The sequence below is a fragment of the Lissotriton helveticus genome, chromosome 10 (genome assembly GCF_964261635.1).
Source record: "Lissotriton helveticus chromosome 10, aLisHel1.1, whole genome shotgun sequence".
Classification (NCBI taxonomy): domain Eukaryota; kingdom Metazoa; phylum Chordata; class Amphibia; order Caudata; family Salamandridae; genus Lissotriton; species Lissotriton helveticus.
In genome coordinates, this window is record NC_136071.1 from 661,315,649 (window position 1) to 661,343,350 (window position 27,702).

The 27,702-nt window shown below is 42.9% G+C and overlaps 1 protein-coding gene across 1 annotated transcript in view; it reads left to right on the top strand.

Annotated features, from left to right (window-relative positions):
• Nucleotides 1-1,519: 1,519 nt before the first annotated feature.
• PDXDC1 (pyridoxal dependent decarboxylase domain containing 1) overlaps nt 1,520-27,702 on the top strand; it is a 399,349-nt gene continuing 373,166 nt past the window's right edge. The window contains exon 1 of the mRNA XM_078663195.1: nt 1,520-1,744. Within this exon, the coding sequence (XP_078519321.1) occupies nt 1,724-1,744 (21 nt within the window). The 5' untranslated portion in view covers nt 1,520-1,723. The remainder of the gene's footprint in view (nt 1,745-27,702) is intronic.

The following is a 27,702-nucleotide window of genomic DNA, read 5'->3' on the forward strand; positions in this document are numbered from 1 at the left end:
TGTTGGAATATTTGATGGCTGTTGCTGATGTTAATCTACCTTTGCATTGAGCAAGATTTGTAATTTCAATATCTGTGTGACTGAAGTTAGGGTTTAACATGCTATATGTTTTCACTATATGAACTGTAAATATGTTAACATTCATAAAGCATCTCCGACAATAATACATAAAAGAGCTATTGGCATTGTAAATGACAGTGCAAACAGCAGTGCGTAAACAAGCACTTTGTACTTACAGGATTTTCTTAAGACTTAAATAAAAGGCATTGTCATTTACAATGCCAATAGCTGAAATACTCGCAAATGCGAGACCTATTGTATTGCAAATGCTTGTTCTTCTTTCGCTGTCAACTTCTCTTCTTTGCCTTGTTTCTTTTTTCATTCTTTCTTTTCCATTTCTTGTCTTTCTTTTGTTTTCTTTCCTTTACTCCTTTCTTGTACTCCCCTCTCGCCCTCATTCATGTCCTCCTGCTTTCATTCTCACCTTACTCTCCTTCCCTGTTTTTCTCTTTATTTCACCATAGCTTCTTTCTTGATCTACCTTTGTTTACGTTTCCTGCTCAACTTGTACTCTGCTTGCTCTCCTTTCTTTCCTTTGCTCATTGTTTTTGTATTTCCTTCTTTCAGTCATCTTTTTCTACCTCTTTTTCTTTCTCTTTCACTTGGTTTTTCTCTTCCTTTCCTTCATTCTTCCTTTCGTTTATTTATCCCTTTCCTTGCTTTTTCTCTCAGTCTCCTTCCTCTCATCCTGTTTCTCCCTCTACTTGCTTTTGATTTCTACCTCGCCTTCGTCGTACAATGTTTATTTCTGTATTGCATCCTTTGTTTAAAAAGTGCCTAGTTTCTTAAAGCAGTCTATTCATGCATTAATTTGTGTCAGTACTGTCTGATTTACAGTGTGATGGCCACTGTTGAGATATGTTTACTTATAGATTACAATGAAGTTTATATGTGCCTCACGAAATATATCATTGCTAATGATCCTTCGTGCCCTATCAGAACGAGCAGTGTCAGATGTAGCTCTCGCTACAGAAAAGGTTGGCTACCCCTGACCGTGAACAGTAATTCAATCAACTGTGAAAACGAAAGAAGGACTACACAGCAGTGTACTCGAAACTACCCGGACTAAAAGACAAATGCAACGTCCATCCCCGAAAGAAACATTTTCTATTCGCGTAAAGCCGAATTTTGCTAGATTCAGTCTGAAAAATGCACATAATTTTCATTCAGAAACAAACTATTTTGTATTTTTCATATCAGCCAAACAAATAATCGACTACGTCTATGAATAGTAATTGTTTCTTCTTCGACAAATAGTCAATGATTTAAATTGTCCTTTCTGTAGTTTAAATATCCAAATTGTCTGTTAGTAGTAAAGTTTAGGCGGAAGGTGGGAAATGCATTTCTGTTCTACAATGGCCGTCTTTTTCTCCTGAATGAAGCTACTGGCTCTAGCTGTAGTTCACTTTTTCCCCCATTGGCGCGTCTGTATTTGTTTAACCAATTCGTGGTAGCAACTGTTCTACGGCTACGGAAGCCTCCCTGTGACAAGATGCCTCCACCTTACCCTTTCGCGGTTGAACGAGCTCAGCTGCTTGGTAACGTCAGCGCTGCCAGCGTGGAAACGGGAGACAGCAGGCGGAAGTGCAAGCGGATAATTCAAGCAGTCGCAGCCACCGCAGGACTCCGTGGGACACCGAGATAACCCCACGCCCCTTGCAGCATGGAACCCTCCACGGACAAGGTATGCGCGCACAGGGACCACGGGGGCAAGAAGATTGAGCGAGTGGTGGGGGGAGATAGACTGACAGTGACAGCTGATTTCTCTGTGAACTTTAGAGGCTGATTAATGGTGGCGTATCTAATTTTTAGAATGGCACCAAATCGCAAGCACGTTGTCACCTGAAAATGTTTCAAACATAGCTACTGGTAATTTTATCCTGGAATGAAGACAAGAAGTAATTTTATGGTAACCATTTTGAGAAGTAGTTTACTTCAGATCAGTTAAACGGAGGTGGAGTGTCCTTTGCGGTTGGTTATGGTGGTCGTACAAAGCATCTTAACTTATCGCCACTATCTTCAAAAGGGAGTGGAAGCCGAGACTCCTGGAATACAGGATACGGTTCCTGAAGGCAGGTGCTCCCGGTATGGAGGATCATGTCCTGTGGGAGTGGTGTGCCAAGGGTTTGCAGGAACTTTGCCTGAAAGAGGGGACGCAAAAGATTAATGGATAGTATTAGTCCCCAAGAGAGCAGGGGTAACAAGATACGCCCTTGTCTTAGGAACTGAAGCTGGCTGTCCGGGTACGCCATCTCTCCTCTGTTGAGTTACACGGAAGCCTGCCAGGGTTCATAACCACCACTTGCAGAGAAGGGCATAGATATTGGTTTCCAGCATTTACGACCCGTCCACGGTTTGAGGCAGCGAGTTCCGGGATGCAGAATTTCCGCCTTTAGAAGCAGAGCCTCCCATTATGTGAATCAATACATGTCTTCCTGAGGTTAAGGAGGACTCCCAGGATTCAAGAGTTCTTTATGGTTGGGTGCAGAGACTTCCCTGATAAAGTTTCATTCACTCAATGAGGATGAGGCTCACAGAATTCAGAATCTAGCTGTACTGTGTAAAGGGATTCTCTGAATATAAGATCTGTCACTGATTTAAGCGAGGTTGAGGCTTTTAGGATTATTTACCTATTTCCTTGAATAGCAGGTTTGCTGGGCTCGAGAATACAAGCTCTGTCTGGGAGGGGTTGAGGCAGTGGCACACAATATACAACCGACAGTATTGGAGGAAGGAGAATTAGAGGTGATGCAGTCTAATGATGAAAGATCTTTCATTTGGGTGGGGGAAGTGCCAAGGTCTTCCTGTATCTCTCCTCTTGCCGAGGCTTCTGCAATGTGGACTCTCTTTCGGGCTCCTAAGATCTTTCCTTGGGCTAAAGGAGAAGCGGTTTTCCAGGGTACAAGTCCAGTTTTCGTTTGCATGAGTTATGGGTTTCAAAGATATTCTCATCTTTACTTGCTGCAAGAGTAGAGTCTCGAAAGATCTTCACCTAGTGCTTAGGGGGCTAATTCAGTGTCTTGCAGGATTATGGAAACCTTTGATTTGGGTTGAATAGATGACGAAATTCCAGCATACAGGATTTTTAGGTCGAGCCTGGGCAGCGCATGCGCTGCTCTGCGAGGCATGCTGTATTGAGGTAGGGACTTGAAGCTCCGCCCACTCTAATTTTTCATTGGCTTGTGTCATTGTACACTGTAAACTGGCTGTTCATTGGTCAAATGGCGTAGTAGTTCCTCCTTTGTAGAGCCTTATCTCGTTTTGTAACCTCCCATGGTGACACCCCCTGTTACGTGTGTTGTTGCTCAGTAGGCTTTAATGATAGCCTCCTAGCACCTTTAAGCTCTTTCCTAACGCTTTAAATAAATGTAAAGCATGCATTTGCAATGCAATAGGTCTCGCATTTGCAAGAGTTTAAGCTGTTGGCATTGTAAATGACAATGCATTTTATTTATCTGTTTTAAAAACACAACACATAAATAAAAGGCATAGTCATTTACAATGCCATTAGCTCAAACTCTCAAAAATGCTAGACCTATTGCATTGCAAATGCTTGTTCTGAGACTTATAGGAATTAGTGTTACTTTGTTGGACACAGTCTTCCAACATACAGAATATTCAGCTCCGAAAGAAGTGGAGCTCTATGCAGTAATGTGAGCATGTGCTAGTACTATAGAGGCACGCGACTCAAGAGCAGCCATTGACTCTTTGGCAGAGGAGAGAAAGTGGCTGTTCAGTCCTCCAATTAATTCTCAACAGTGATTAACAGCAAACAGCCTTTCTCCTTTTCAGAGCGCCTTCCCCAATCGTGTTTCTTCCAGAAACAATTTAAAGTGTTGAGATTGATTGAAAAATTTGTTCTGGGATGAATACATGAAATCATTTTGGTAATATGCATTTTGTACTGTATTTTTCTTGAAATCAGTTTTCATAAGTTGGTTGGTCGGTCTGTCTGGGATAGGGAAGAAGAAAGTTCTTGGATGGTGCACAGCCTCATAGGATCTCTTTACAGAAAAGTGCAAGTATAGGCACCCAGTATACAGATCCCTCAGGGGCAAGGCCGACCCATCAAACTCACCTCAGAGTTAAGGAGCTGCAGTATCTCTCTGGATAAAGAATCAGCCCCTGGCTAAATGGATGCTGTAAGAAAGTGAATTACTATTCAGAGTGGGTGGACGCATTCCTTAAGGAATAAAAACCCTATTCCATCAGGGTAAACCCCAAATGTGATTAACCAGAACTTAACCCCTGTTAGCTATGGCCCACATCGGACCCGCTTAACTTGGGGAATGTGTAAAGAATGGATGCAGTACCAAAACAGTAATACCTTTGAACCACCAAATAGAAAATATCCCAAGCAACATAAACAAGCATTTGCAATGCAATAGGTCTCGCATTATTAAAGTTTGAGCTATTGGCATTAATAAATAATGCAACACCAATAGTTCAAACTTTAATAATGCGAGACCTATTGCATTGCAAATGCTTGTTTTCTTTGTAACTTACGTGCAGTAGAATGTTCATGTGGCGTTTTGCTGTACCGTCCCACCTGCGGTGCCTGGAAGTGGGGGTCCCCCACAAAGATTGTGCGCCTCAGAGGTGGTTGTCGTGGTGGTGTTTGCTGGTTCCTCCTCTCTTCTGGCCCTTTCTGCATTCATGTATTGTGTCCTCGGTGGGACGGCCGAGGTGTCTGGGACCCCCGGCGCTGTCTGCAAGTTCCCATCCTCTGTATGTGTGAGACAGGGTTTCTTCGAAAGCAGAGGGGGCCGGGAACTCTGCGCATTTTAGGGAGTATCACATTGCGCAGAAAGAGGGGAGTGGGTGACTTGCTCAGTGCAGAGGGTTTGTTAGGCTCAAGGTTTTCAGTTGTTTCCTGATTTTGTTGGCGGCTGAGAATTATAAATGCAGGCAGATGTTCTGTGGGACTGAGATTCTGTGAACCTGGTAACGTGTGGAAAGCCGCAGATGGTGTTGAAGTGCGTGTGGTGACTGGTTGGGACGGGTGCCCAGCATGTGGGTTCCGTGGCCCCTGGATGCAGTTTGTGCTTGGACTGTGAACACCCGATACCGGAAGCGCCCCCGCCTGACACGGGCCTGGCTCACTTGTTTGGAGTACACAGCTTCTGGTGCGCGGGCGTAGACAAGGCGCACCAGGTGCGCGCACATAGAAAATGCGCCTCGTGACTCGCAGGCCTTTATTATTTCCCTTCTCTCAGGAGTACATTGCCTTCACTCTGTGATGTACATAGAAGTGCATTGCTTTTACCCTATGACGTAAAGAGGTGTACATTACTTTCGGTTTGTGAGTCTAAGGGATCTTACATTATGTGGCTAGAAATGTATTTAAGCTTACCTCTTTGAGCTTCCAAGGAAGGTGAGGTGGAGCGGTTCTGACTGAGCCTGACCATTGTGAAATGAATATAGATGTATTTTTTTGTGGTTGAGTTTAGGGTGAGGGTGGGGCATTCAGGTCTGCGGGCAGTATTTGAATTGTTTATAGATTAAAGAAGTCCAATCCTTAAGGCTATCAACTCCCTGAAAAAATCAAAGGCTCCTGGTCCTGATGGATTGCCAATTGAGTTTTTCTCTACGTTTCATGACATTTTTGTGCCTCGGCTGCTACATCTTTTTAATTCTTTCATTGCCGACGCTAAGGCCTCAGGGTCTTTCTTGGATGCTCTCATCGTTATTATTCCCAAACCAGACAAGGATCATTCCCAATGTAAAAATTACCGTCCTATTTCCTTAATCAACTATGATTGTAAAATTTTTGCCAAAATTCTCGCCTCCCGTCTTGATTCAATTATTCCCCTTTTGATCAAAACCGACCAAATTGGTTTTGTAAAAGGCAGACTTGCCGCTGACAATGCCCGTATGTTTGCCAATGTCATTTCTCATAGCAAACAATTCAAAGCCCCTCTCGCAGCCTTGTCCCTGGATGCGGAGAAAGCTTTTAACCGTATTAATTGGCAATTTATGTTCCGTTCCTTGCAATGGTTTGGCTTTGGTCCCACTTTTATTTCCATGGTTAAACTCCTTTACTGAGCCCCCCGTGCCAGTATTTTTGTTAATAACCAATTTTCTAGATTCTTTCCCTTGTCTAGGGGTACGAGACAAGGATGTCCTCTCTCCCCGTTATTGTTTATACTATGTCTTGAGCCCTTTTTGGAACGAATCCGATCCAATCCCCAAATAAATGGGTTCAAAATCTCCTCCGTTGAAACAAAAGTATCTGCATATGCGGATGATATCTTAGTCTATATGGCCAACCCTATTACGTCACTTCCCCCCCTTTTTGAATGAAGTCCTTTTTATATTCCTCTGTCTCAGGTTATAAACTTAACTTATCTAAAACGAAAGTCTTACCCTTAAACTCTACCTGCTATCAATACATGTTTGACTCAACTGATTTTGCATGGTGTCCTTCCACAATTAAATATCTTGGAATTTAGTTTTCCTCATCCCTAATTGACACTCTCAAACGTACCTTTGCTTCCCTCACTCAGAAGATTCAATCCCTCCTCCAACTCTGGTCTCCCCTCTTCTTATCATGATGGGATAGACTTGATACCATTAAAATAATGATTACGCCACATGTCCTCTACACTGTTTCGATGCTCCCCATGAAAATTCATATTTTACACGTTTAATTTCCATTTGCTCCAAATTTTTGTGGAATAATAAACACCCCCGCATTGCCTTACAAAAGCTCGTTCGTCTTAAGAATGAAGGTGGGGTTTGTTTCCCTAATTTTAAAATGTACCACTCTGCCTTCCTAATTAAGCAATCCTTTTCTTTAGCCTTTGATTTTATTGATGCCCCACTACCCAAATGGATTGCTTTTGAACGTTCATTGTTAAAGGATTTTTCATTTCAACATACCGTTTTTATTTCCAACTGTTCATTTTTGGCTAAACACCCAGTGGTAAAATATTAAAATATTCACAAACTCTGCTGCATGATGTATTTTCTAAAGATTTATCTCCTCTCCAGTGTTTTTTATCCTCTTGTGTATGGTATAATACATTTCTCAAGTATAAAGGCAAGTCGTTCTACTACAAGTATTGGAAAGAAAAGGATATTTTATTTTTTTCCAATACTTCCATTCTCTCTTTTCCTGAACTGCAAAATTTGTACGACTTGCCTGCGTCTTGTGTCAAGGAATACACAATTATCACTACTGCTATAACATCTCACTTGTCAACCTTTCCTCCTTTTGATGACCTGCCATCCTTTTTCCCCTTCCACTCCCCTTTACCCATTGTTCTCCCTTCATCAACCTAAAGCTGCCCTTGTCTATAAAATACTGCTATCAAATGTTGTTGATCGGCCTAAATCAGCTACTGAGATTGCTTGGGAAACTGATTTATTCGTTTCTCTACCTGTTGATGTGTGGGATCGTATTTGGTGTAAATTGTTTAAAGTTTCTGTAGTGGCTCGTATTACTCAATCGCTATTTTTTATTTATCATAGAGCTGTTATCACTCCTGTAAGTATTGCTAAATTTTCGCCTTCTTCTACTACTCTCTGTTGGTCATGTTCCTCTCATACAGGTACGCTCATACATCAACTATATGACTGCCATTCTGTTTTAACCTTCTGGAACTCTGTTTGGAATATTTGCATGCGCATGTTTCATTATTCCGTTCCTTTATCATTCTTAAGTGTATTTTTAGGCTCTGATTCAGAAGATATACATATTGTTCCTCCTAGTGCAAGATTACTTGATCTTTTCATTGCTATTGCATTTAAAGTGATCCTCTCCTGTTGGAAGGATAACTCCAAATTATCTGTTCTAACATGGTGGAACTTCATTTGTGATGAACACAGGATTGCTATTGATTCCTCCTCTTCTGTCTCTTTAAAAATTAAATCTGACCTTCTCTGGCTCCCTTTTTCTAATTATCTTTCGTCCACTTCTCCTGACTGATTGCTGGGCCCTTTTATCCTATTGCTTTTATTCCTTCTTTCTCCGCTTATGATTTTCTCTTCCTCTTCTTTTTCTTCCTGTACTGTACTGTCCTCTCTTCCTTTCTTCCTTCTTGTTCTTTTTTTCTCTCTTCTCTTTTCTTTTCCCCTCTTCTCCTCCTCTCCTGCTGAACCGTTATTTTATTGCCTTTTTTTTTTATATACCTCATGTTTTATCTCATTCGGTTCCCATGTACTATTTTATTACCTTGCATTGTGTTTCTTAAAACAAAATAAAAACTTTCTTAAACTGAAAAAAAAATAGATTAAAGAAGTCCAAGGTGGGCGGCATTCCAATCAGGGCTGAGGTCTATGCTTTTGCTGTGACGTAGATGGGTACATTGCTTTCACTCTGATAAGAGGAGCCCCCCACTTTCACTCTGTGACCCCATGGCTGCATTGCTTTCAGTCTGTGACTATAAGGTTTTTTTTTCTCTATGTGCTAGACAGGTGCATTGCCTTCATTATGTGACTGAATTCATGACGTTTGGGGTGGGCATAACTCATGTCATAATTTACAGTAGTGTAATTATACAAAATTGCATGAGATTTCTCAGAATTGCACAAGGCCTGTAATCCTGCATTTAGCTCCATTTTCTTAGTGAAAAATGCTCCTTTGCGCCTAAAATGAACCTGAGTATGCATTTTTGCGCCAAGAAAATGGCTCCAAATACAACAGAACAGGACCAGCGGCTCGCACTCTGTTCCTGTGCTCATGGGTAGGCATTTCTGTCCCAAATTACTCTAATTTATGCAAATGTGTCTAATCAAGTAATTTTGTGTAATTTCTTGTCACAACAGCATTGCAAAATTACCAAAATGACTCTCATTGTTCTGGAGTAATTCTTATTTCAGCCAGGTCTGATGGCGTTCACTATGAAATAGCCATTCACATTTCTTCACTGTGTGAGGTAGTGATGTACATTACTTTCAATCTATTACTTGGAGAGAGGCATCACTTTACTCTGTGACTTAGAGCAGTGGTTCCTATCCTTTTGACTTCTGTGCGTCCTCACTTAATCCTTCTGGAACCCAGGGACGCCCACTGAATCATTATTGGAATCTAGGGACCGCCCATTCACTCATTTCTGGAAGGTAGGGCCTCTGACGTAAGCATTTTTCGATAAGCTGAACTGCAAAATAACTAACAAAAAAGACTTATTTGGCTATAGATTTAATGGTGCATTGGGCGGTCAGTTGTAATCCTAAATGGTGCTTTAGAACCAACATTTCCACAATACTCGTGGCTTGCGTGCCACAGCTTGTGATCGGTGCTCAAAGGCTTTCCACTGCTTGGTATAGCCCAATGTTGTAAGGAGTGGGACGAGAAACCGGTACTAAGTGGAGATTCTGTGATTACATTTCAGTACACCTCAGTACATTGAGTCCTTCTTATCTGAGTCCTATGTTCCTTTCCTCTGGGTAATCTGTTATTGGCCATTTAAGGACTACATTGTGTATTAGAACCGTGACTTTCAGACAAGAGATCAGGTATTTATTCCGCCATTCTAAGTGACTAATACTGTGCATTACATTTCAAAAGCTAACACAGGTGCACTTCCATTGGATATAATTGGTCCTCATGGAGTAATGATGGTGCCCGTAAGCATCTGAGTAATGAAGAGTACGGGGACGTACAGACAGCATTCCTAGTATTTGCAGGAATGCAGTGTGATCATCATACTTTTGTTTGACAGAGGGAAGATTTAAGCTTTATATGTTTTTGGATGAAGAGTAGGAGGCAATGGGATTTGTTTTATTTTTTTCAAATGGGTGGAGCACAAGCCAGATACTGCCACAGTAACAAATATTTCCTCAAACTTTTTAAATACTCAGACTAATAGTATATTTAATCAGCATTTATTTCACACAGTGCAGCCAGCAATTGTTCCAAGGCCCTCTAACACTTTGAATCGCCATTCTTAGGAAATTGGCACTGTGTCTTTCTTTTGCATCGTGTTTGTTGAAAGCATTGAACACCTGGGTATTCAAAGCAAGGGTCGGACTGACCTATGAGGCAATCGGGCAGTGCCTGTTAAGCTTGTCTTACAGGTCAGAGTGTGAGCTGGGTTTTTGGCTGTTTGTGGCCTCATTTATGGTCTGCTGGGCTCGTTTTTACTGATGATTCTCCTGATATAAAAACAAACATTGCTTGCGCAAGCTCAAATCCATGCATTCTTCCATATCTTACAAAACACTTATACAGCACGTCTTAACAGTTTCAAAGCTGCTCCAATTTGCAAACATGAGGCACTTCTTTTTAGTTTTCCAATTAACTAATGGGGGGCGCTTTCAAGTTGGTGCCAGGGCCTATTTTCTTCCCCAGTCAGACACTGTTCATATCCATTAAAAGCAGCTTTGGGATACACCCAGCAATAAGAGTTTGAATAATTGTATTTAAAGAGCACAGCTGGTACTTACTTCTGCTGCTGCCCTGTATCTGATAGTGATGTGGTGGCTGCCTTCCTATTAGATTCTTGCGTGGGGCTGTGTTATGCATGCCTGATTAGAAGATTTTATTGGATTGAGGTAGAAGTCTCTGTCACGAAGTATGAGAAATTTACTGTTCTGTAATCTTACATTTTTATTGGGCCTCTTGTTAAGCCCTCCCTTCTGGCCCATTGTTTCCTCCTTTTGCTTTTGTTCTGCGTTTATCCTTCTCTGTCATTTGTTGTAACGGTGACAATAAAAGTAACCACCACAAAAAGCCTACAAAGCTGGATGGGGCACATAATTACATCCTAGGGACGGATAATTTGCTGGATTTCCTGAGAAACTATTCAGTGACGCCATCATTTATGTAACAGGTATGTGAGGAGCAGTGGTACTTAAATGATAAGCTGTGAAACTACACCACTAGCGCACTATTAACCGGCTTCTAAGCTGGTATGATCCTGGGCAAGGCGCTTCCACTCTTTGTCCTGCAAAAATACAGCAACTAGAAATTAGGGGTTGCAAAGGCCCGGGCTGGGTTTCCAGACAGACGGTTAGCACTTGCCAAGTCCCGTGAGCAAAGCAGGCTCGTTCCGTGACCATGGTGCTGGTCTGAGCCACAGGCGCATCCTGAGAAAGACTGGGCACGAGAACACGCCAACGCCCGGGCGAGACCTCTTTTGGAACAACGGATTGGCGGTTGGGGTTAACGGCGCGTGCTCATTTTTCCATCACGCGCTGCGAGGCTGCGTTGCATAGTTAAAGATGCCAATACTAGCTGTAGACACATGGAAGTTAATTCCGCCAAATCAACTCATCAACGGATACGCTCCCTGGACAGCACGTTACTGAACGATCAAAGTGCACAACGTAGACAACACAGGCCTCCACATTTCCGGGCACAGCTACTGACTCTTTTCCAGCATTACTGTTGGGCCTGGCCCTCAATACCATCTGTAATCCCAAAACAGTGGTTGGCTCGTACAAAAACAATGGGCTCATCAAAAGCCATCAAAGCAGGCGCGCAGTTTGTACTCTTTTACCGTGAGATTTACCCAACAGAAAACACACTTAAAAACCACACTAGCGTGAATTCCTGTAGATCAATGGCATATGTATGCAGCTACAACGTAAAAAAATGGATCCAAAAAAATAAGAAGCTCGCGAGTGGTGCGCGTGCACCACAGCGAGCCGTGTTGTTTCACTTATCGTGCCCGTGTCTGGGCATGATAAATGAAACCACGTGACGGCCTATTGGTGTCTATTTCGCACACCAAGCGCGTAATAGACACCAATAGGCCGTGGGCGGAGCAATGCGCCCGCCTTTGGCCAATAGCGTGCAGTCTTTCATTAAAAGACGCACGCTAAGGCCAATGAGGTAGCTGAAAAGTAAACGCACGAGCCTGTGCGATTCCTAGGTCCGCTTGATTTCCCCGTTTTTCACCTACTAAAGGTCTTGCGACCTGCGAGTGCACTGCTGCGCAGTACAACGCTGGTTGCGAGACCTAAAAATGGAGTACATTTTAAGAAGCAAAACAACAAAATACAGTCAGGGGAACCACAGTTATGTGTATTTAAGGATTTTTGTGAAAATGGTGCCAATGATAGCCCATGGTCGTTGTATACGGGGACTTCGGTGAAATTTGATGCAGTCACCCATATATCATAAGGTCAGCAACACCAACCAGGATGGCCTGTTCCTGGATTTTTTGCCTTCGGATTTTGTCTGCAAAATGAAAGTCAGAATCTGTCAGTGGTGGTAGGCAGCAGGCTATATCTATGAAGGACTTACTTAAGTCAGATAAACGTTGAGAGAGGTCCAGTTAAAACCATTCATATGAATGGGGAAAGCTCAGAGTGGGAAAGCCAGATTTTGTGCCCAGGGCCTCTGTCAAGTTGGCCTGATACTTTTTTACATTTCTATCTTTAGACACCCTTGTCTGGTCAAGCTTTCTACCTTGGGTCTTAGTCTCGAAAATGAAGCTTGGATTTCTCCAGTGGTACAAGGTAGCAGGCTGTATCCAAAGAAGGCTCCACAGTGTCAGATACCTCCTTGTCGTGTGCCCGCTGCAGCAGCTTTGGAGACTCTCTGAGTGGTCCAAACCTGTTTCTTCAGTCCGGCAAGGTCACGTCTCCACCGGATTAGCTTTGCAGGTAAGTCCCAGTCCTCTTGCGGCATGAAATCAAAATATGTTTAAGCTCCAAACCTTTGCAGTAGTAAACCACCTTTTCATCAGATCTTAACGTGAGACTTGCAGACTTCAGTGAGGCTCTTAGGATTTCAGAGATTTGTACAGCAAAGACCTTGTGCACTGTCCAGTGCAGACCCACTTGTGACTGGGCAACTAATTATCCAGAAAAAAAGTGGTTCTTCAGCTTGTTATATTGCTGTAACTACAAGGAACTCAGCACACTGACCCTTGGAGTCCATGCCTTTGTCCTTGGTAAAGGAAAGAGCAGGTACAGTTCTTCAGAGCTCCTCACAAGTAACAGCGAGTAGGTTTTAGTCCTTTTTGTGAACTTATGCAGGTCCAGAAAGGGCTCTGAGTAGGGTGCCTTGAGGTGCCATATTGATGGTTGGCACAAGGCGGTGGATGAGGGTGACTATTGGATTCTTCCTAACCAACGGGGTAAAAGTTCCCTGGGGTATCCCTACACACGTTTTCTGCAGTTCCTGCTTTCCTTATCCCTCAGTGCACTTTACTTCTAAAATCCAAGATGAGTATACCCTTTCTTCCTTTTTCTGGAGCCTGTTTATCCGCACACAAGTGTGTCCAGGAAAATTATTAGCCCCGCCTTTGTCGTCACTCACACTGGGCTTGGAACTAGTCTGTCTTGCGGAACAAAGATTTGTCTTACCCATATCTCACCTTACGTTTACTTATGAGAGAGTAGACCCGTTGCAAGTTAATGCATGTCAGTGGTCCTCTTAACTGGTCTTCCTGCATGGGGGAAAAATTACCTCCCCATACCCAAGGTATTATTTCTGTTCTGAGAGCAGTTTCACACCCCACTAAGGCCAAGCAATGGCAGACAAGCTTGTTTTAGGTAATTGGTAATTAGCCAAATGGAGGTTCAAGCAAGTAAAAGCTAACTTTCTAAAAGTTACTTTCCACAAATATCTATTAAAATTCAAATGTTACCATTCAATTATATTTACAAATGTTATATCTAATTTTGACTTTTGTAGCTGTTTCTTGTCAAAAGGTCCGTATTGAAGTTTATAATCTGTACTTGAAATTTTCAAGGATTCATGTACAGTTCTGCCAATGAAAATAGCTTTGGGGGTCTAACACAGGAGGAACATGCTAACTTTACCTCAGCATGTGTTCCACTTTTAAATATCGGGCACCCTTCCTTGTGGGGAACAAGATTAACTTAGGGTGCCTTATTACTGTTTAAAGGGAGGGTTTCCTGCCTGTCAAAAAGGGTTATTTTGACAGGTTTGACAACTGGTTTTGAGACTGCTGCAATCAAGCTACACGGTAGGCCTAAAACCATGTTTTACAGGCCCACTGTGTGGATGGCATTATTGGTGCTTAATTCAACATTGGGCATTTAACTTCCAGGCCCTGGTTACATTTTCTACACCATATACTAGGGACAAGTATGTGAGTTAAATATGTCAACTAGGGATAGGCCAATAGTTAAATGCTATTTAAACAGACCCTTTAAGCTTTTAGCGATTTTTGTGACTTGCTAACTAGGCACAAAAGTGCAAATGACCCGCAATGCCTATAATTTCCACTTAAACCACCACAGTAAAAGAAACTGTGTCTCCCTGTGTTTGTTTTCTTTTTGTGAAAATGCAGCTTGTCTTTTGGCTCTGCACATTTTCAAGAAAAATAAATCAAATACACTAGTAATGGAAAAAAACGCATCAGGCGTGAGGTTAATTATTGTATTCTTCGGCTGTGCACAGTAGTGTCTGTTCACCCTGCTGTGACCTATCCTCCTGGCAGAGAGGTGACAACTGCCACCAGAAGTGCCAGCTTTATCACATAAAAATAATGGATATTTGTTCCTAGTGAGGATTCTTTGAAGGCCCCGGCCTGAAACATAAATAGAACTTTATTAGGAAACTGATATGTGTTTGCCCATGAAAAGTATAGACAACAGAGTTTCAAGTTCTGTAGTGTCCTATTAAATGTATAAATTATTGCCTACCGACTCAAAATGTAGGTCATGGCAGAACATCTGGTAACCCTCCCACAAAGGACAGTCACTCACTCAAATCGTGTTAGGCTTCATCATCAGGCAGCATCTCGGCCCCTAAAACCCAGGATGGGCTCAACTATGTTCCAGAGAGTGATTTTAAGATTGTCTGCCAAGTCTTCTAGAAAAAACAAATACTCCAAAACACCGAGATATCACCCTTTAAAAGTGGGTGTTTTCAGTAGGCATCAACATCATGTATCTAGAGTGATGCTAGCAGTAATATGGTCCTATCAATCAATCAATCAAAGCATTTATATAGCGCACTACTCACCCGGAGGGTCTCAAGGCGCTTATAGCTGTGCAGCGTGGTTGAAAGTAAAATAAAAAATGCTACAATGCTGTTGGCGCTAGCCTCGTCATAGCTCTCCCATGATAAATGATATCTCCCTTTGACAGAGAGCACAGTAGCCGTCTGTAATAAGACGCATACCTAGAAGCAAAAGACACAACCTGATAGAGGTGAATTCCTGGAACTTGTACAACTTGTACATTGATCATTGGAGGCTGGCCTCCGATGCAAGTGAAGATGTGCTTGCAGTATTTAATTAAGACTGTCTCATGACCCTCAATCTATGTAAACCATGACATTTGTTTTTACTAAATACAAACTGGTGTTTTCTGTATCACTCGTGTTGTGAATTTGTGATTCAATTAAATACTGAATATAAATAAGTAGAATAAACAAGGCAGGTTACTGTGACACCGTCCAGAGACCAGGGCTGTACATTTCACCCGTCAGAGGGGCAGACAGTGAGCCATGTCAGAGGGGGAGACAGTGAGCCATGTATGTAGAAACTCATGGGAGAGAAGCAGAGGCTCCATGGAATCTTTTGTCCTCTGGAGCACTATTAGGCCCAGTTTCAGACCCCCAGAGTGTGTTTTTTGTTTCTTGCTCCATGGAATCAGCCAGGTGTTCCAGACACACCCGGAGAACCCAGAAGCCTCAAACAACTTTCTGTATGCTGATTATTTTGGTACAGGGTTATTTATTCCTTATTTATTTTGTGCCCAGTACTTACATCCAGAAAACCGAAACATAACTTTATACCATATGTAGTGTTGAATGTTTTAGACATTTATGTAAAGGTTTTTGAACCGTAACACGATACAGTATATTGTAATATCTCTTACTGTCTCTAATAAGGAATCGGATACACTTTTTTATCAGTATTGAAATCACTTGTGTTGTGTTACAAATTTGTGAATTAGCTTCTGTATGTAGTTGGTGTTTTGTATTTGAAGATGTTGGCATTACCCTAATTCTGGTATAAGATGCACCTGTTTGTTTAATCTTGTGTTTGTATTTATTCTTATGTTGCAATGTATTTAGTAACTAGAGCCTCATAGTGAAGGTACATAGTTATTTCCTGTAATGTGTGATTAGGAAAGAGTCAGTTGCAAGTTGAGATTGAGCTGGGAGGCGACTTCTCACCCTCGTGGATGGCAGCCTTTCTACAAGAAAATTGTGATATAGTAGCATTGTTACATGTGCCGGAGTGTAACTGAGATGGGCTCAGGCAAGTGGTGGTTAGTGAAGTTGCTGGGTATAGACAGAAGGATAGGTAGAAGTTGGTCGTCTGCCACTGTTAATTCTTTTAACAATATATTACCTCTCTCAGGCTACCGTGGTCCTTTTCATCCTCCAGTAGCGGCGAGGAGGATCAGCAGCGGTTGCTCTTCTTCTCCTCACCTGAAGTGCACAGGTATAATTTAAGTCTGTGTCATACTCCGACTCAAGGCAGATGGTGCTGAACCAGGGTATTCTTTTTGACTTCAATCCCCATTAGAACATTGGAATGGTGGGAGCTCCATTGAAAACAATAGAGTGCTCCGGGCTTATAATGGCTGGTATACGCCCGGAGCTCCAATATTCCAATGCTTCTTTGTTCACTGCTCTGGCTGTGAACAAAGGCTTCAGGGAGCCTGAGGGGAGGGCGGAATGTTCTAATAGCCTTATAGCCCCTCGTAGGTGGGCTATACCGACTATTAAAGTCCTGCTACCTTGTTAAAGTGCCTCGCCTTCGGCTCTGGCCTTTAACGCTGGAGCGGGCCTTTAATAGCCGGTATAGCTCACTATGGCGGGCTATAAGGCAATATTAGCAGAAAACTCTACTAAAATCATTTAGCAGCAAACTTGACTATGGAAGTGCACTCTATGCCTAGACCACCCAGAGGCTTCAAAAAAAATTGCAAGGAATCCAGAAAAACGCCTCAAGACTTATCCTGGACATCCCCTGCTGCAAGACTTATCCTGGACATCCCCCGCTGCTACCTCATCTCCAGTCACCTAAGAGACCTCTACTGGCTCCCGATCAACAAAAGAATAAACTTCAAGCTCCTCACACATGCCTACAAGGCCCTCCATGACATCGGACATGCATATCTCAACCACCCCTTCTCCTTCAACACTCCCACCAGACACCTCCACTCCGCCAACCTGGCCCTACCCACAATCCCACAGATCCGCAAGACCATGACCAGAGAAAGATCCTTCTTCTGCCTCACCGTGAAGACCTGGAACTTTCTTCCTCTACATCTCAGGCAATCACACTCACTGCCTCAATTCAGGAAGGACCTCCAGACCTGGCTCTTCAGCTGAACCGGCTCTTCAGTTGAACTTCAGACCCCCCCAACCCCCCCATCTCCTTGAGACCCTAACGCTCTATAAGCACCCTGATTGATTGATTATTGCTGCCTTCCCAGTGATTGTGATTTGTGAGAAAGTTACTTTTCTACTCATGTTGTCGTTGTGATGTTTATAATAAACAGTGGAATATGTTGCTTTATCAGCAGCTATTAACAGCAAAAAATGACTTTTAAAGCATTCACCTTCTCCTAGCATCACTTGGGCATCTAAATGCTACTGGACCCTGGGCTCTAACGTATGACAACAGGAATCTGATGATGGTAATACAGTCCTTAAACTCACCACGACAAAGCAACACCATCTTTACTATCAGACTCCTTCAGTTGTTATATCTGATCTGTCTGTGGATACAACTTGTCAGAGAGCCCAGAGTATGAAGGAAATACGACCACTATGTGTGTACGATGTAGTATTCCTAAAGACTCGTTCATGTTATTTTGCAATTTTTCTCTAGATAGCTAACAGACTATTGTTATGGATGACTCAGTTCATTTTGACTTTGATTTTATTTAACAGTTTTGGGTTTGTGCAGGATAAATTGATTATAGTTGAAATGTTGTTTTTCACTGATTACTTCTATGCTTTCATTCTTATTCAGTGCTACTATTCCACATTGGAATTGTGGAGAGAGAGCATGTATTTGTGTGTTCTGATCTACTAGCCTATGGCTAGGATTTTGCTACTCCCTCCTTTTCTTGAACTCTAGGTGAAACCTCATAAAGCTTGGGAAATATGGTATACAGTATTTTTGTTGTTTGTGGAAATATATCTTGTTAAGACATTGCTTAGGCTTAGGTGGAAACTGGTTTTAAAGACTTTAAAAAACATACATGCTCAGGTTACTGGAAGAAACGCTGTACCATTATGGAGAGATACAAAATTCACTCCAGAATGCAAGGCATTGATAAATCCGATGAGTAATATGGCTGGGCCTTCAGATCACTTGCTGTGTCATGCGACTTTGAACATATAACCTACGATCAGGTCCTCAGTCTAAATAATAATGAAACTCAAAAGCAGAAAAGTCCAAGAACAGCAATGAAGTGGCACAGATCTGACATTAAACACCAGCATAAACAGTACCATAGGCATTTTGCTTTCAGAGAAGTTTATTAAAATATTTTGAGGAAACTGTTTCCCTGAGGTCGTTCTGGTTAATAAGAGATTAAAGGCACAAAGAAAGAAGAAAAGAGACATCATGCATGACATTAGGTAAATGTCAGTGTGGGTTACGCATGGGGCTGTTTCATCCATTTACAGAATAATAGACTATCAGGCAAGTGATAGATTTTTAATGTTAATACCAGAGAAAAGACTTTTGTTTGAAAATCATGATTGCTTAATAGGGTAAAAATTGTTCAATGCAACAGAAACCCATTCTGAGGAGGACTCAATCACAACCTAATGTTTAGTGTACATGAAAAGGACATGAGTCACAGGTTATCCATCATATTCCATAAATATTGATAGGAAGAAAACTATCACTCTTACTATCTAGTGTACAGTCCACAATAGTAAGCAATACATCAGTTCAAGATTTATGGCCAGAAAGGCACTTAATATTGATGTTAATCCTGAAGGATACACTGGTCATAAAATGTACACCGTAGGTAATTTTGTAGCTAGCCTTGAGGGGATATGCCCCAGAAGGAAGGTGCATTTTGCAGAGAAAAGATGACTGCCGGATCGACCCCATCAAGAGCAGCTGGAAATAAACTTAAATCCAAGAGGCAAATCCTCATGAATGATACAGATGTTGAATGGAAACTTACTCTGAAGTCTTTTCAGAGGAATTGGGGATATAAAAAGGTTTTAAACCTAAAATCCTACTGAAAGATTAATCCTCAGAAGTAATACTTCAGGTCAGAAGTACTCCTTTCACATAAAGGAGCAAGTTAAAGGAACTTCTAGACGATCTGAGTGATTAGATCATCATTGAACGAATGAAGTCCACCCCTGAGTGTTGCATTTCAACAGAATCATTCAGAAGGTGATCGCGTTGACAAACAGAGGTGGATTGGATTGGAGAAATGTTCTTCAAGCAACTCTTTTGATTTACAGAGTAATTCCTAACATAATTTTTGGGAATTCTCCCTTTGAACTGTTAAAGGGCAAAACGGTGGCTTAAAGCTGTTTCATGGTGTTGAGGGACATAATGAAGGATGATTTGGAAATTGACCGTGCAGCCAATAAGCTGAAGGCTGAGAAGTATAAGAGCAGGATGAAATCATACGTGTGGAAAGTACACTATGTTAAAGTTTGGCTACTTATCGGCGTCAAGAAAGTATAGGACTATGTAACATATACTAGCCTATGGTTTGATTCTGTTAAGTCCAATAGAGAAAGTTTTGTTGGCTAAGTTACCTGAGTTTTATAAATCGGGTCTGTATTGTGTGTGTTGTTTACTGGTTGGTATTTTCTTTTTGTTGTGTAACTACCTTGTCTTGGTGCGTGTTATCTGTAATCTGGTCTTTGTTGGGTGATTATTTTCTTCTTGTTGAAGGAGGGAAGAGTGTGATCTGGTCATGCGGTTCTGTGTGCATGAGCAGTCTTGTGGATGGATGGATGGATGAAATGGGGATGGGTTGCACGAGTGACTGTTGGGCAGATGCTGAGGGGAGACAATGGCAGGGAGAGGTAGGAGTTGGAGATCATGCTTGGCTGATGCACCTTTAAACAGTACACTAACTACCTCAGACTTGTGTTGTCCATTTCATCTTCCAGTAGAAACTATTTGTGTTTTCCTTATCATGTTATGATGATCAAGTTGAGAACTACATACGTAGTCTTTCTGTGAAGTTGCAATTTTTTATAAAGGGAATAATGTTTCATTTTAGGGGGAATTGAATTGCTGTCTACTGGTACCTGGGATCTTGGTGTAAAGCACACTGCTGCCAGGTTATTTCCTGTATATTATGCTTGGGGTACCCCTAGTTCCTGGGAGATGTCGCAGGGCAGTTTCACAGTGCATGTATTTGGGAAAACATTTTCCCAGACAATTAAGCACGCTTTGATCCTAGATTGCCTAATCTATGGCAGAATAAGAATCTGTATAGGAAGGTATGAACCTTTTGCATGGTTACCCCACTTTTTGCCTGGTATTATGGTTTCTGACTAGTCTGACTGGGATCTTGCAAATCGGGACTCCAGTATCTGTGCTTTCTCCCCAAAATTTGTTATGATGAGTACCTAGGTAAATCCCAGATTGGCTACTAGTGTACCCTTATAAGTCCCTAGTATATGGTACTGAAGTACCCAGGGCATAGGTACTAGGGGTGGGTGGAATTTGCGTAGACGTGCTACTCAAAGCTCCACGAAACTGTAAAAAATCTCCGCGAGCACGCAAAGGTTCAGCGAACATGCGGAATTTCTTGTTCAGCCCGTTCGCAATGCTTTTTTTCGTGTTCGCAAAAGTTGTTTGCGGGCTCGAGAGAAATATCTTGGGAACACGCATTTTGAAAGAGTGAACAAGCAAAAAATTCTGTGAAGCAGCGGATCACAGATTTTTTTGCAATTCTCCGTTCTCCGCGGAACGCAAAATTACCCAAAGTCCGCAAAATCTGCGAGCGAACGAAAATTACAGCTCAGGCCTAATGGGTACACCAGGGGTCCTACATGGGCTGAAGCATGTATTATGCCACCCACGAGAGACCACTCAAACTGTGACTGCATGCCTGCGATTGCAGCCTGTATAAGCTGGTGCTAGCACCACTTATGACCAATATAGGTTTCCCTATATCTGAGGTCACTGCACTTAAAACCTATAAGCCACCCCTAAAGTAGGCCTTTCAATCCTGAAGGCAGGGTACTCGGTTCTAATCATGAGGGTGTCCCTGCATGAGCAGGACACCCTTACAACCTACAGAGTCCATTCTCTCTGGTTTTAAGTGCATCACCCATATAACACATAGAGGGGCTATGTGTCATTATGTGATGACCATCTCTAAACTGGCTGTAACAAACACTGTTTTGTTTGGTATCAAACATGTTGGAATAAAAAATTACCGTAAACGGTGTGGGAGTTATCTACCATGCACTGTAAAGCTCCTCTTAGAGGTCCTCAGTACTCCTGGAATCAGACAGCAAGCTACGACTGCTGCAGGCCCGAGACGGGCTTCTGCCCTCCTGCTGCTGAGCCACGCGGGAGCAGAGGAAGGCAGACCAATAGATATCCTGTCACAGGGAGGTGTGTCAACCTCCCAGACAGGGTTTCGTGTATTGAGGCAGGGTGGGTGTGCTTGCCAGCATCACTGAGACTGCTTGCAGGGCACACTTGGTGACCTCTTTGCATACTCCAGTTCAGGGAGCCTTTGGCTCACGCTCTGGTGCAAAACTGGACAAAGGACATGGGCGTATCCTCCCCACTGTCCAGTCCCTCCTCTGGGAGGAACCCCTGAATTCGTTCCAACCCTCTCCTTAGGGTATTTAAGGGCTTACTTGTGGGTGGGTCCCAAGATTTGTCGCTGGACAAGATTCATATCAAGACACCACTTCATCTTCGACCGTCTGGGCACTCTGGACTTTGCTGGATTTTGCTCTGGGCACCAAGACTACAACTTGGAAGACTCTTGCTGTTCCTGGTCTCGTCGTCCTGCTCGTCGTTGGTTGCAATTGCCAAAGGTGGTTGGTGCTCCCGACGGACACCGACCCCTGAACTCTCGACATCCGACATGGGAATGGCTCCTTGTCTTCCACAGCATCGCCTGGTCCACACAGCTGCAACTCCAGGGTCACCGTCAACTCACCTGTAGCACCCGACATCTGTGGACATTCATCTTCTGTGCTGAGGTTCCGTGACGATTTTACTCGTGTTTTTAACATTGTCGTAAATACATAATTTTGGTATCAGTGAACCGCAAATAATCCATTTAGTATATCCTGGTGTTTTCGCTATGCTACGAGCAAGAGCACTCCTGTTACAAACACATTTCTGTTCTACCCATGGCATCCATCTTAGAACACAGAAGCCATTTTGTATTCCTTGCCCTCACATAGTCAATGGACACGCAATGACCTCTTTTTCATTTAAGGACACGTAGGCTTTAGCCGGCGATTCACCTTGCTAGTGACACGTGCACCTTAGGCCAGCAACGCTGTAGCAGCATGACTCGGCAAGAACTGCCTCCCCAGCCTGAGGCCAGTCCTGCTATACTGGTTCTTGTGTTCGTTGGCCTGATCATGATTAGGCGGCCGAAGCTGGTAACCGTGCCCATTTACGACCCACAAACATCTCTTATCCTGTCTTTCTATCTTCTGCACCTGGCTCTGCTCCTTTCCTTCTGGGCCTTTATTAGGGGGAGGTAACAAAATTTACGATGAGGCGGTCCGGGTCTTGAATGAGAAATTGACATGGGATTATGATGGAATAGTGGGAACCCCTCATTCGTAATGTTTTGACATCAGATACTGTTGACGATTCCTGTGCAACGCCAAATATTTATTGTTTAAGACACAAATGTTTAGAACTGTGGTAACATGTAAAGAATTTGCCCCGAGCAGAATATTTAGTATATAAGGAACAACCCTCTTTGTACAAATTGAACAGGCTCCTAGATACTGCCCATGTGTAGTTTCTGTGACTTCTGTGTCCCTGCAGTAATAAACCTTTGGTCTTTGACGCCACCATCGAGAAGCCCGTGTTTCTGTTTGTTTGTGCACCGAGACAGGTTGAACTCCGGGGTCTTCGGGTGTTGTCCCTGACACCTCTGGACGGAACCAAAAAGTCCAGAACTCCAATTGGCGCCCAACGTGGGGCGACGTCATTCGGTACCGGTCCAAAAGCCTGAAGAGTTCGAGGAGCTTCGTGTGAAGATTTCAGAGGGAGGCGCCCCACTTCATCGATCCCGGCATATCGCAAAAGTGGCCCCGACGTTCTCTTCCACGAGGGTTCCCGTTCAGACGGCTGCAGTGGTCCGTTGCCTTGACCGTCGCCCTGTCTTGGACCCGAGGTGCAGTCCTTAGTACGGCGAGACGTGACGGGTTTCTCCTTGGTGACGTCTTCAGTGCCTCAGTTAAGTATTTTGTGAGGGTTGCTCCTGTTTGGATAATCCTTTTAGTTCTCAGTTCAGTTCAGTTCTGTAAGATTATCACTGGTTATTCTGGTTACGATAATCATTCTGTTCAGTTCAGGTATCGATACATTTGTCAGTTCTGGTAGGCCTAAGTTTTTGGTTCGAGTGCGCATTTTTTTTCTGTTTGTGTCTTGTTTGTTTTGTGTTCCGGATTATAAAATGGTAAGTCGGAAAAATTGTATGTTGTCTTGTTTTAGTTGCAACAGTGATTCCCAGTTGGAGGACTCGTGTTTGGTTCCTCCGATTGGAACTCCCCTTTATGACCTATATTGCAAATTTGGTGTGGGCCCTATCTCTTATAACGAGGTATGGATCCGCTTCACAGAGAAAGATGGTGTCCTTAGTTGGCCACTACATGGTAGTTTTGAACCTGAAGTTCTCGATAATCTAGAAAGAAGGTTGTTTAAGAAGAAAGCCCGGCCGGCAATGTTTGATTCTTTCCGTTATTGGCGAAAAGAATCTAAACAGAGAAATTAAAAAGTTGAAGAAAGAACAGAAAGAGCAAGAGTTGACTTTAGAACAGTCTGCTAGGCAGCTGCAACTCAACGAGTCTGAAAAAGCGATGGAGGTGGCCAATAGAGAGCGTAATTTAGCAATAGACAAGTGCTATCCTGCTTTGCCATCGAGTACAGCTAAGATAGTAGAGGACCCTGAAAAGGATCCCCTGTTGTCTTACTTGTTACGATCACCCCCACCGTATGCACAGGGTGCAACGGCTCCACCTATACCGAATGTTCAATTACCGGTTGCTGGACAACCTGGTGTTCCCGCTCCCCTGAATCAAGTTCCTGTACCTCCTGTGGTCAATATTAATGTTCCTTCGACAACCCCTCTTCCAGGGTTGCCGGCTTCTTTACCTATGCCTGTGTCGCTCACACCTGCTAGTTCACAAGCTATTTTTCCTGCTACTCCTACTGTTCCTAATCTATCTGTTCCAACTGCTACTCTATTTACTGCTTCTGCTAATATTATGACTCCGCTTTCTGTTCGTCGGAGAATCACTGATTCTGTCTCCAATATTCTATCTCCCTTCTATAAAACTCTGATTAAGACTCCTACCTCTGACTCTGTGCAGAGGCGTAGTCAGCTTCCCAGTACTGAAGAGCGAGGAATATTAGATTCGACTGCTCTTAGATGGGTTTCAAAAGTTGGTAGATATAATGTACAAGATGTATTAGATACATTTATGCAATGGAATGAACCGACACAACGATATGTGTTCGATGAAATATGTTTCCTTCTACGTGAGGAATTGGAAGAGGATGACCCTGAATTAAATCTAGAAGAATTAATTAATGTTCAGAAAGAGTTTGCTGCAGGTATGATAGTTGGACAAAATATAAAAGAAGCGATGGAACTGGTTCTAAGTTATAGGACCGACTCATCCCTTCGTTCACCGAGAGAGTTAGGGAAACGTAGTACGAAACAAAATCGTCAATACCCAATGAGAGAGGTTCCACCAATTTGGCGTGAAGCTGTGCAAGCTAATGCAAACCTTGGTATTGCAGCCGCTCCGGCCCAATTCCAGAGAGTATGGATACATATTCCATGGAAGCGAGCTGAAGTATTAGCAGTGAAACAGGCCTTGCCAGATCCGCGTAAAAATCCTGCAGGGTACTACAAAGAGTTGGCTCAAACAGTTGACGCTTGTGTATTGAATCTTGCTGACATAGATCTGCTATTTGGTAATGTAGTACCGCAACCAATTTGGGCTAAAATTCGTAAAGAGAACCATCCAGTTGCCCTAGGTGGTGACTGGGCAGCTATAATTGCAGCGGATGGTCAACAAATAGGTGGTTCTAAACCTGAACCCTTAATTGCTAATTTGCCTGGTAGGATAATCGATTTAATGAAAACTTTGATGCCAGCATTGCGCGTTAACTGGGACAAATTGTCCGCGTGCAAACAGAAGAAAGACGAAAGCGTCTCCGACTTTTTCACAAGATTCGAGGAGACTTTCGTGGATCATAGTGGTCAGGATATGAGCACAGAAGGAGGCCAGAGATTATTTGTTGATAAATTTGTGCACAATCTGTTGCCAGAACTTAGTGGTAAATTAAAGAATTCTGAAAGTGCGTGGGCTGTCTCTACGACTGCGCAAATACTTGCGACTGCCCAGTACTATGAAAATAGGGATAAAGAAGAGAAGGAAAAATCAGATAAAAAGACGAAAGATTTAAAAACTAAAGTACTTTTACAGCAAGCTTATCCGCCTCGCACGAATCAGACTAATATGCAGCAAGGGTCATATCAAAGAACGGATTATAATTTTCAAAGGCCACAATACCAATGGAATCAATGTGCTTATTGCAAAGTGGAAGGTCATTACAAAAATGAGTGTCCAGTTCGGGCACAAAATAATGCTGCGGCAGCTCAGAGAGGTCGTGGTAGTTCCATGCAAAACTCTAGAGGTCGAGGACGAGGTGCTATGCCTCCGCAGACGAGTGATCGCCCTTCTAATTATTTCGACCAGCGAAATGGACAATCTGCCCAACAGAATAGGTCTCCACAGTATCATGTTGAAGACTATTATGAAGCTAGTGAGGAAGTTCAGCAAAGTGAGTACTAGGACAGCCATGGACAAAGAGAGGGAGTAGTATCAGTTCCAGTAGATCAGAGTGGGCCTTATGTCGCAGTAGCAGCATCAGGTATAGTCGAACCGTTTCTGTTGGATACTGGTGCAGCAAAAAGTTCTATCATACATGCGAAACTCCCTGGCGCACCTTTGTCTGGCTCAACAAACGTTTCAGTAGGTTTTTCGGGCGCCCCTGTTCATAATCCTGTTTCTGGTCCTTTGTCTATTTCTGTTGGACCCTGTCAATTGAAAGCACCCCTGATTTTGACGACAGGTTGTAACGAAAATCTGCTTGGTTTAGACTTGTTAAAACGCCTGTACGCGACATTGTACTGTTCTCCAGCAGGAGTACAGCTTACGTTGGGTAAAAGAATAATCTCTCCGATGTACTTGTCGATGGATGCGCTCCAACCAGAGCTGCGTTCACTCCCTGATACTCTTTGGGCGACTGGTCCTAATGATGTAGGTCTATTGGAAATTCCACCTTATGTAGTAACTTTGAAAGCAAATGTCAAACTTCCACGAATTCCACAATACAGAATCTCTAGTGAAGGTGAGCGTGCGCTCTTACTGATAGTGCATGATCTGATTGAGAAAGACGTTATAGAAGAAACTAGAGGTAATGTCTGTAATAGTCCTGTACTGCCTATTTTGAAACGAACTGACCCTACAAAACCTCCAGTATATAGGTTTGTAATTGATCTCAGAGAGGTTAATAAAATTGTGATTCCACAGTTTCCTGTGGTTCCAGACATTACTGCATTGTTAACGTTGATTCCTGCTACAGCAGCATGGTTTTCGGTTGTCGACTTGAAAAATGCCTTTTTCAGCATTCCGATAGCCGAAGAAAGCAGAGATATCTTCGGTTTCTCTCTAGGAGGACGAAGCTTCAGGTTTAAACGCGCTCCACAAGGCTATTGTGAAAGCCCATCCATTTACAGTCAAGCATTAAAAAGCCAGTTAGATTCCTTCGTACTTCCTCCTGGTTCTGCTTTAATACAATATGTTGATGATCTTCTAGTGGCTGCTGATGACAAGGAAACTTGCAAAACAGCTACGATTTCTTTATTGCATCATTTGTCAAATTTGAATCACAAGGTGTCACCTTCAAAAATGCAATACTGCTGCCAAGAAGTGACCTACCTAGGTCATCTCTTGTCAAAGGAGGGAAGGAAGTTGACCCCAGAGAGAATAAAAGCAATTACACAGATGAATGTTCCTAGCACGCAGAGAGAAGTACGTGCCTTTTTAGGTATTACCTCATATTGTAGGCAATGGATCCCAAATTTTTCTCTTTTAGCAAAACCATTGGTAGCCTTGACTGGGAAAGGTGTTCCGAGTCCGGTACCATGGTCTGCTGAATGTCAGCAGAGTTTTTCTGAGTTACGAAATGCACTGTGTTCAGCACCTGTATTGGGTACACCCGACTACAGTAAGCCATTCACGCTCTATGTCCACGAGAGAGAAGGTTGTGCATTGAGTGTTTTGACGCAGAAATTTGGTGATATACAACGCCCTTGTGCGTATTTTTCATCAACGTTAGACCCGGTAGCCAGAGCATTGCCTAGTTGCTTGAGAGCTACAGCCGCAGCTGCAGCCTCCATTCGACAATCTGCTGGTTTAGTAATGAACAACATGCTAGTGGTTATGGTTCCTCATGCTGTGGATACACTCATGAACCGAACCAAGACGCAGCACCTTACCAGTGCTAGATTATCAGGTTATGAACT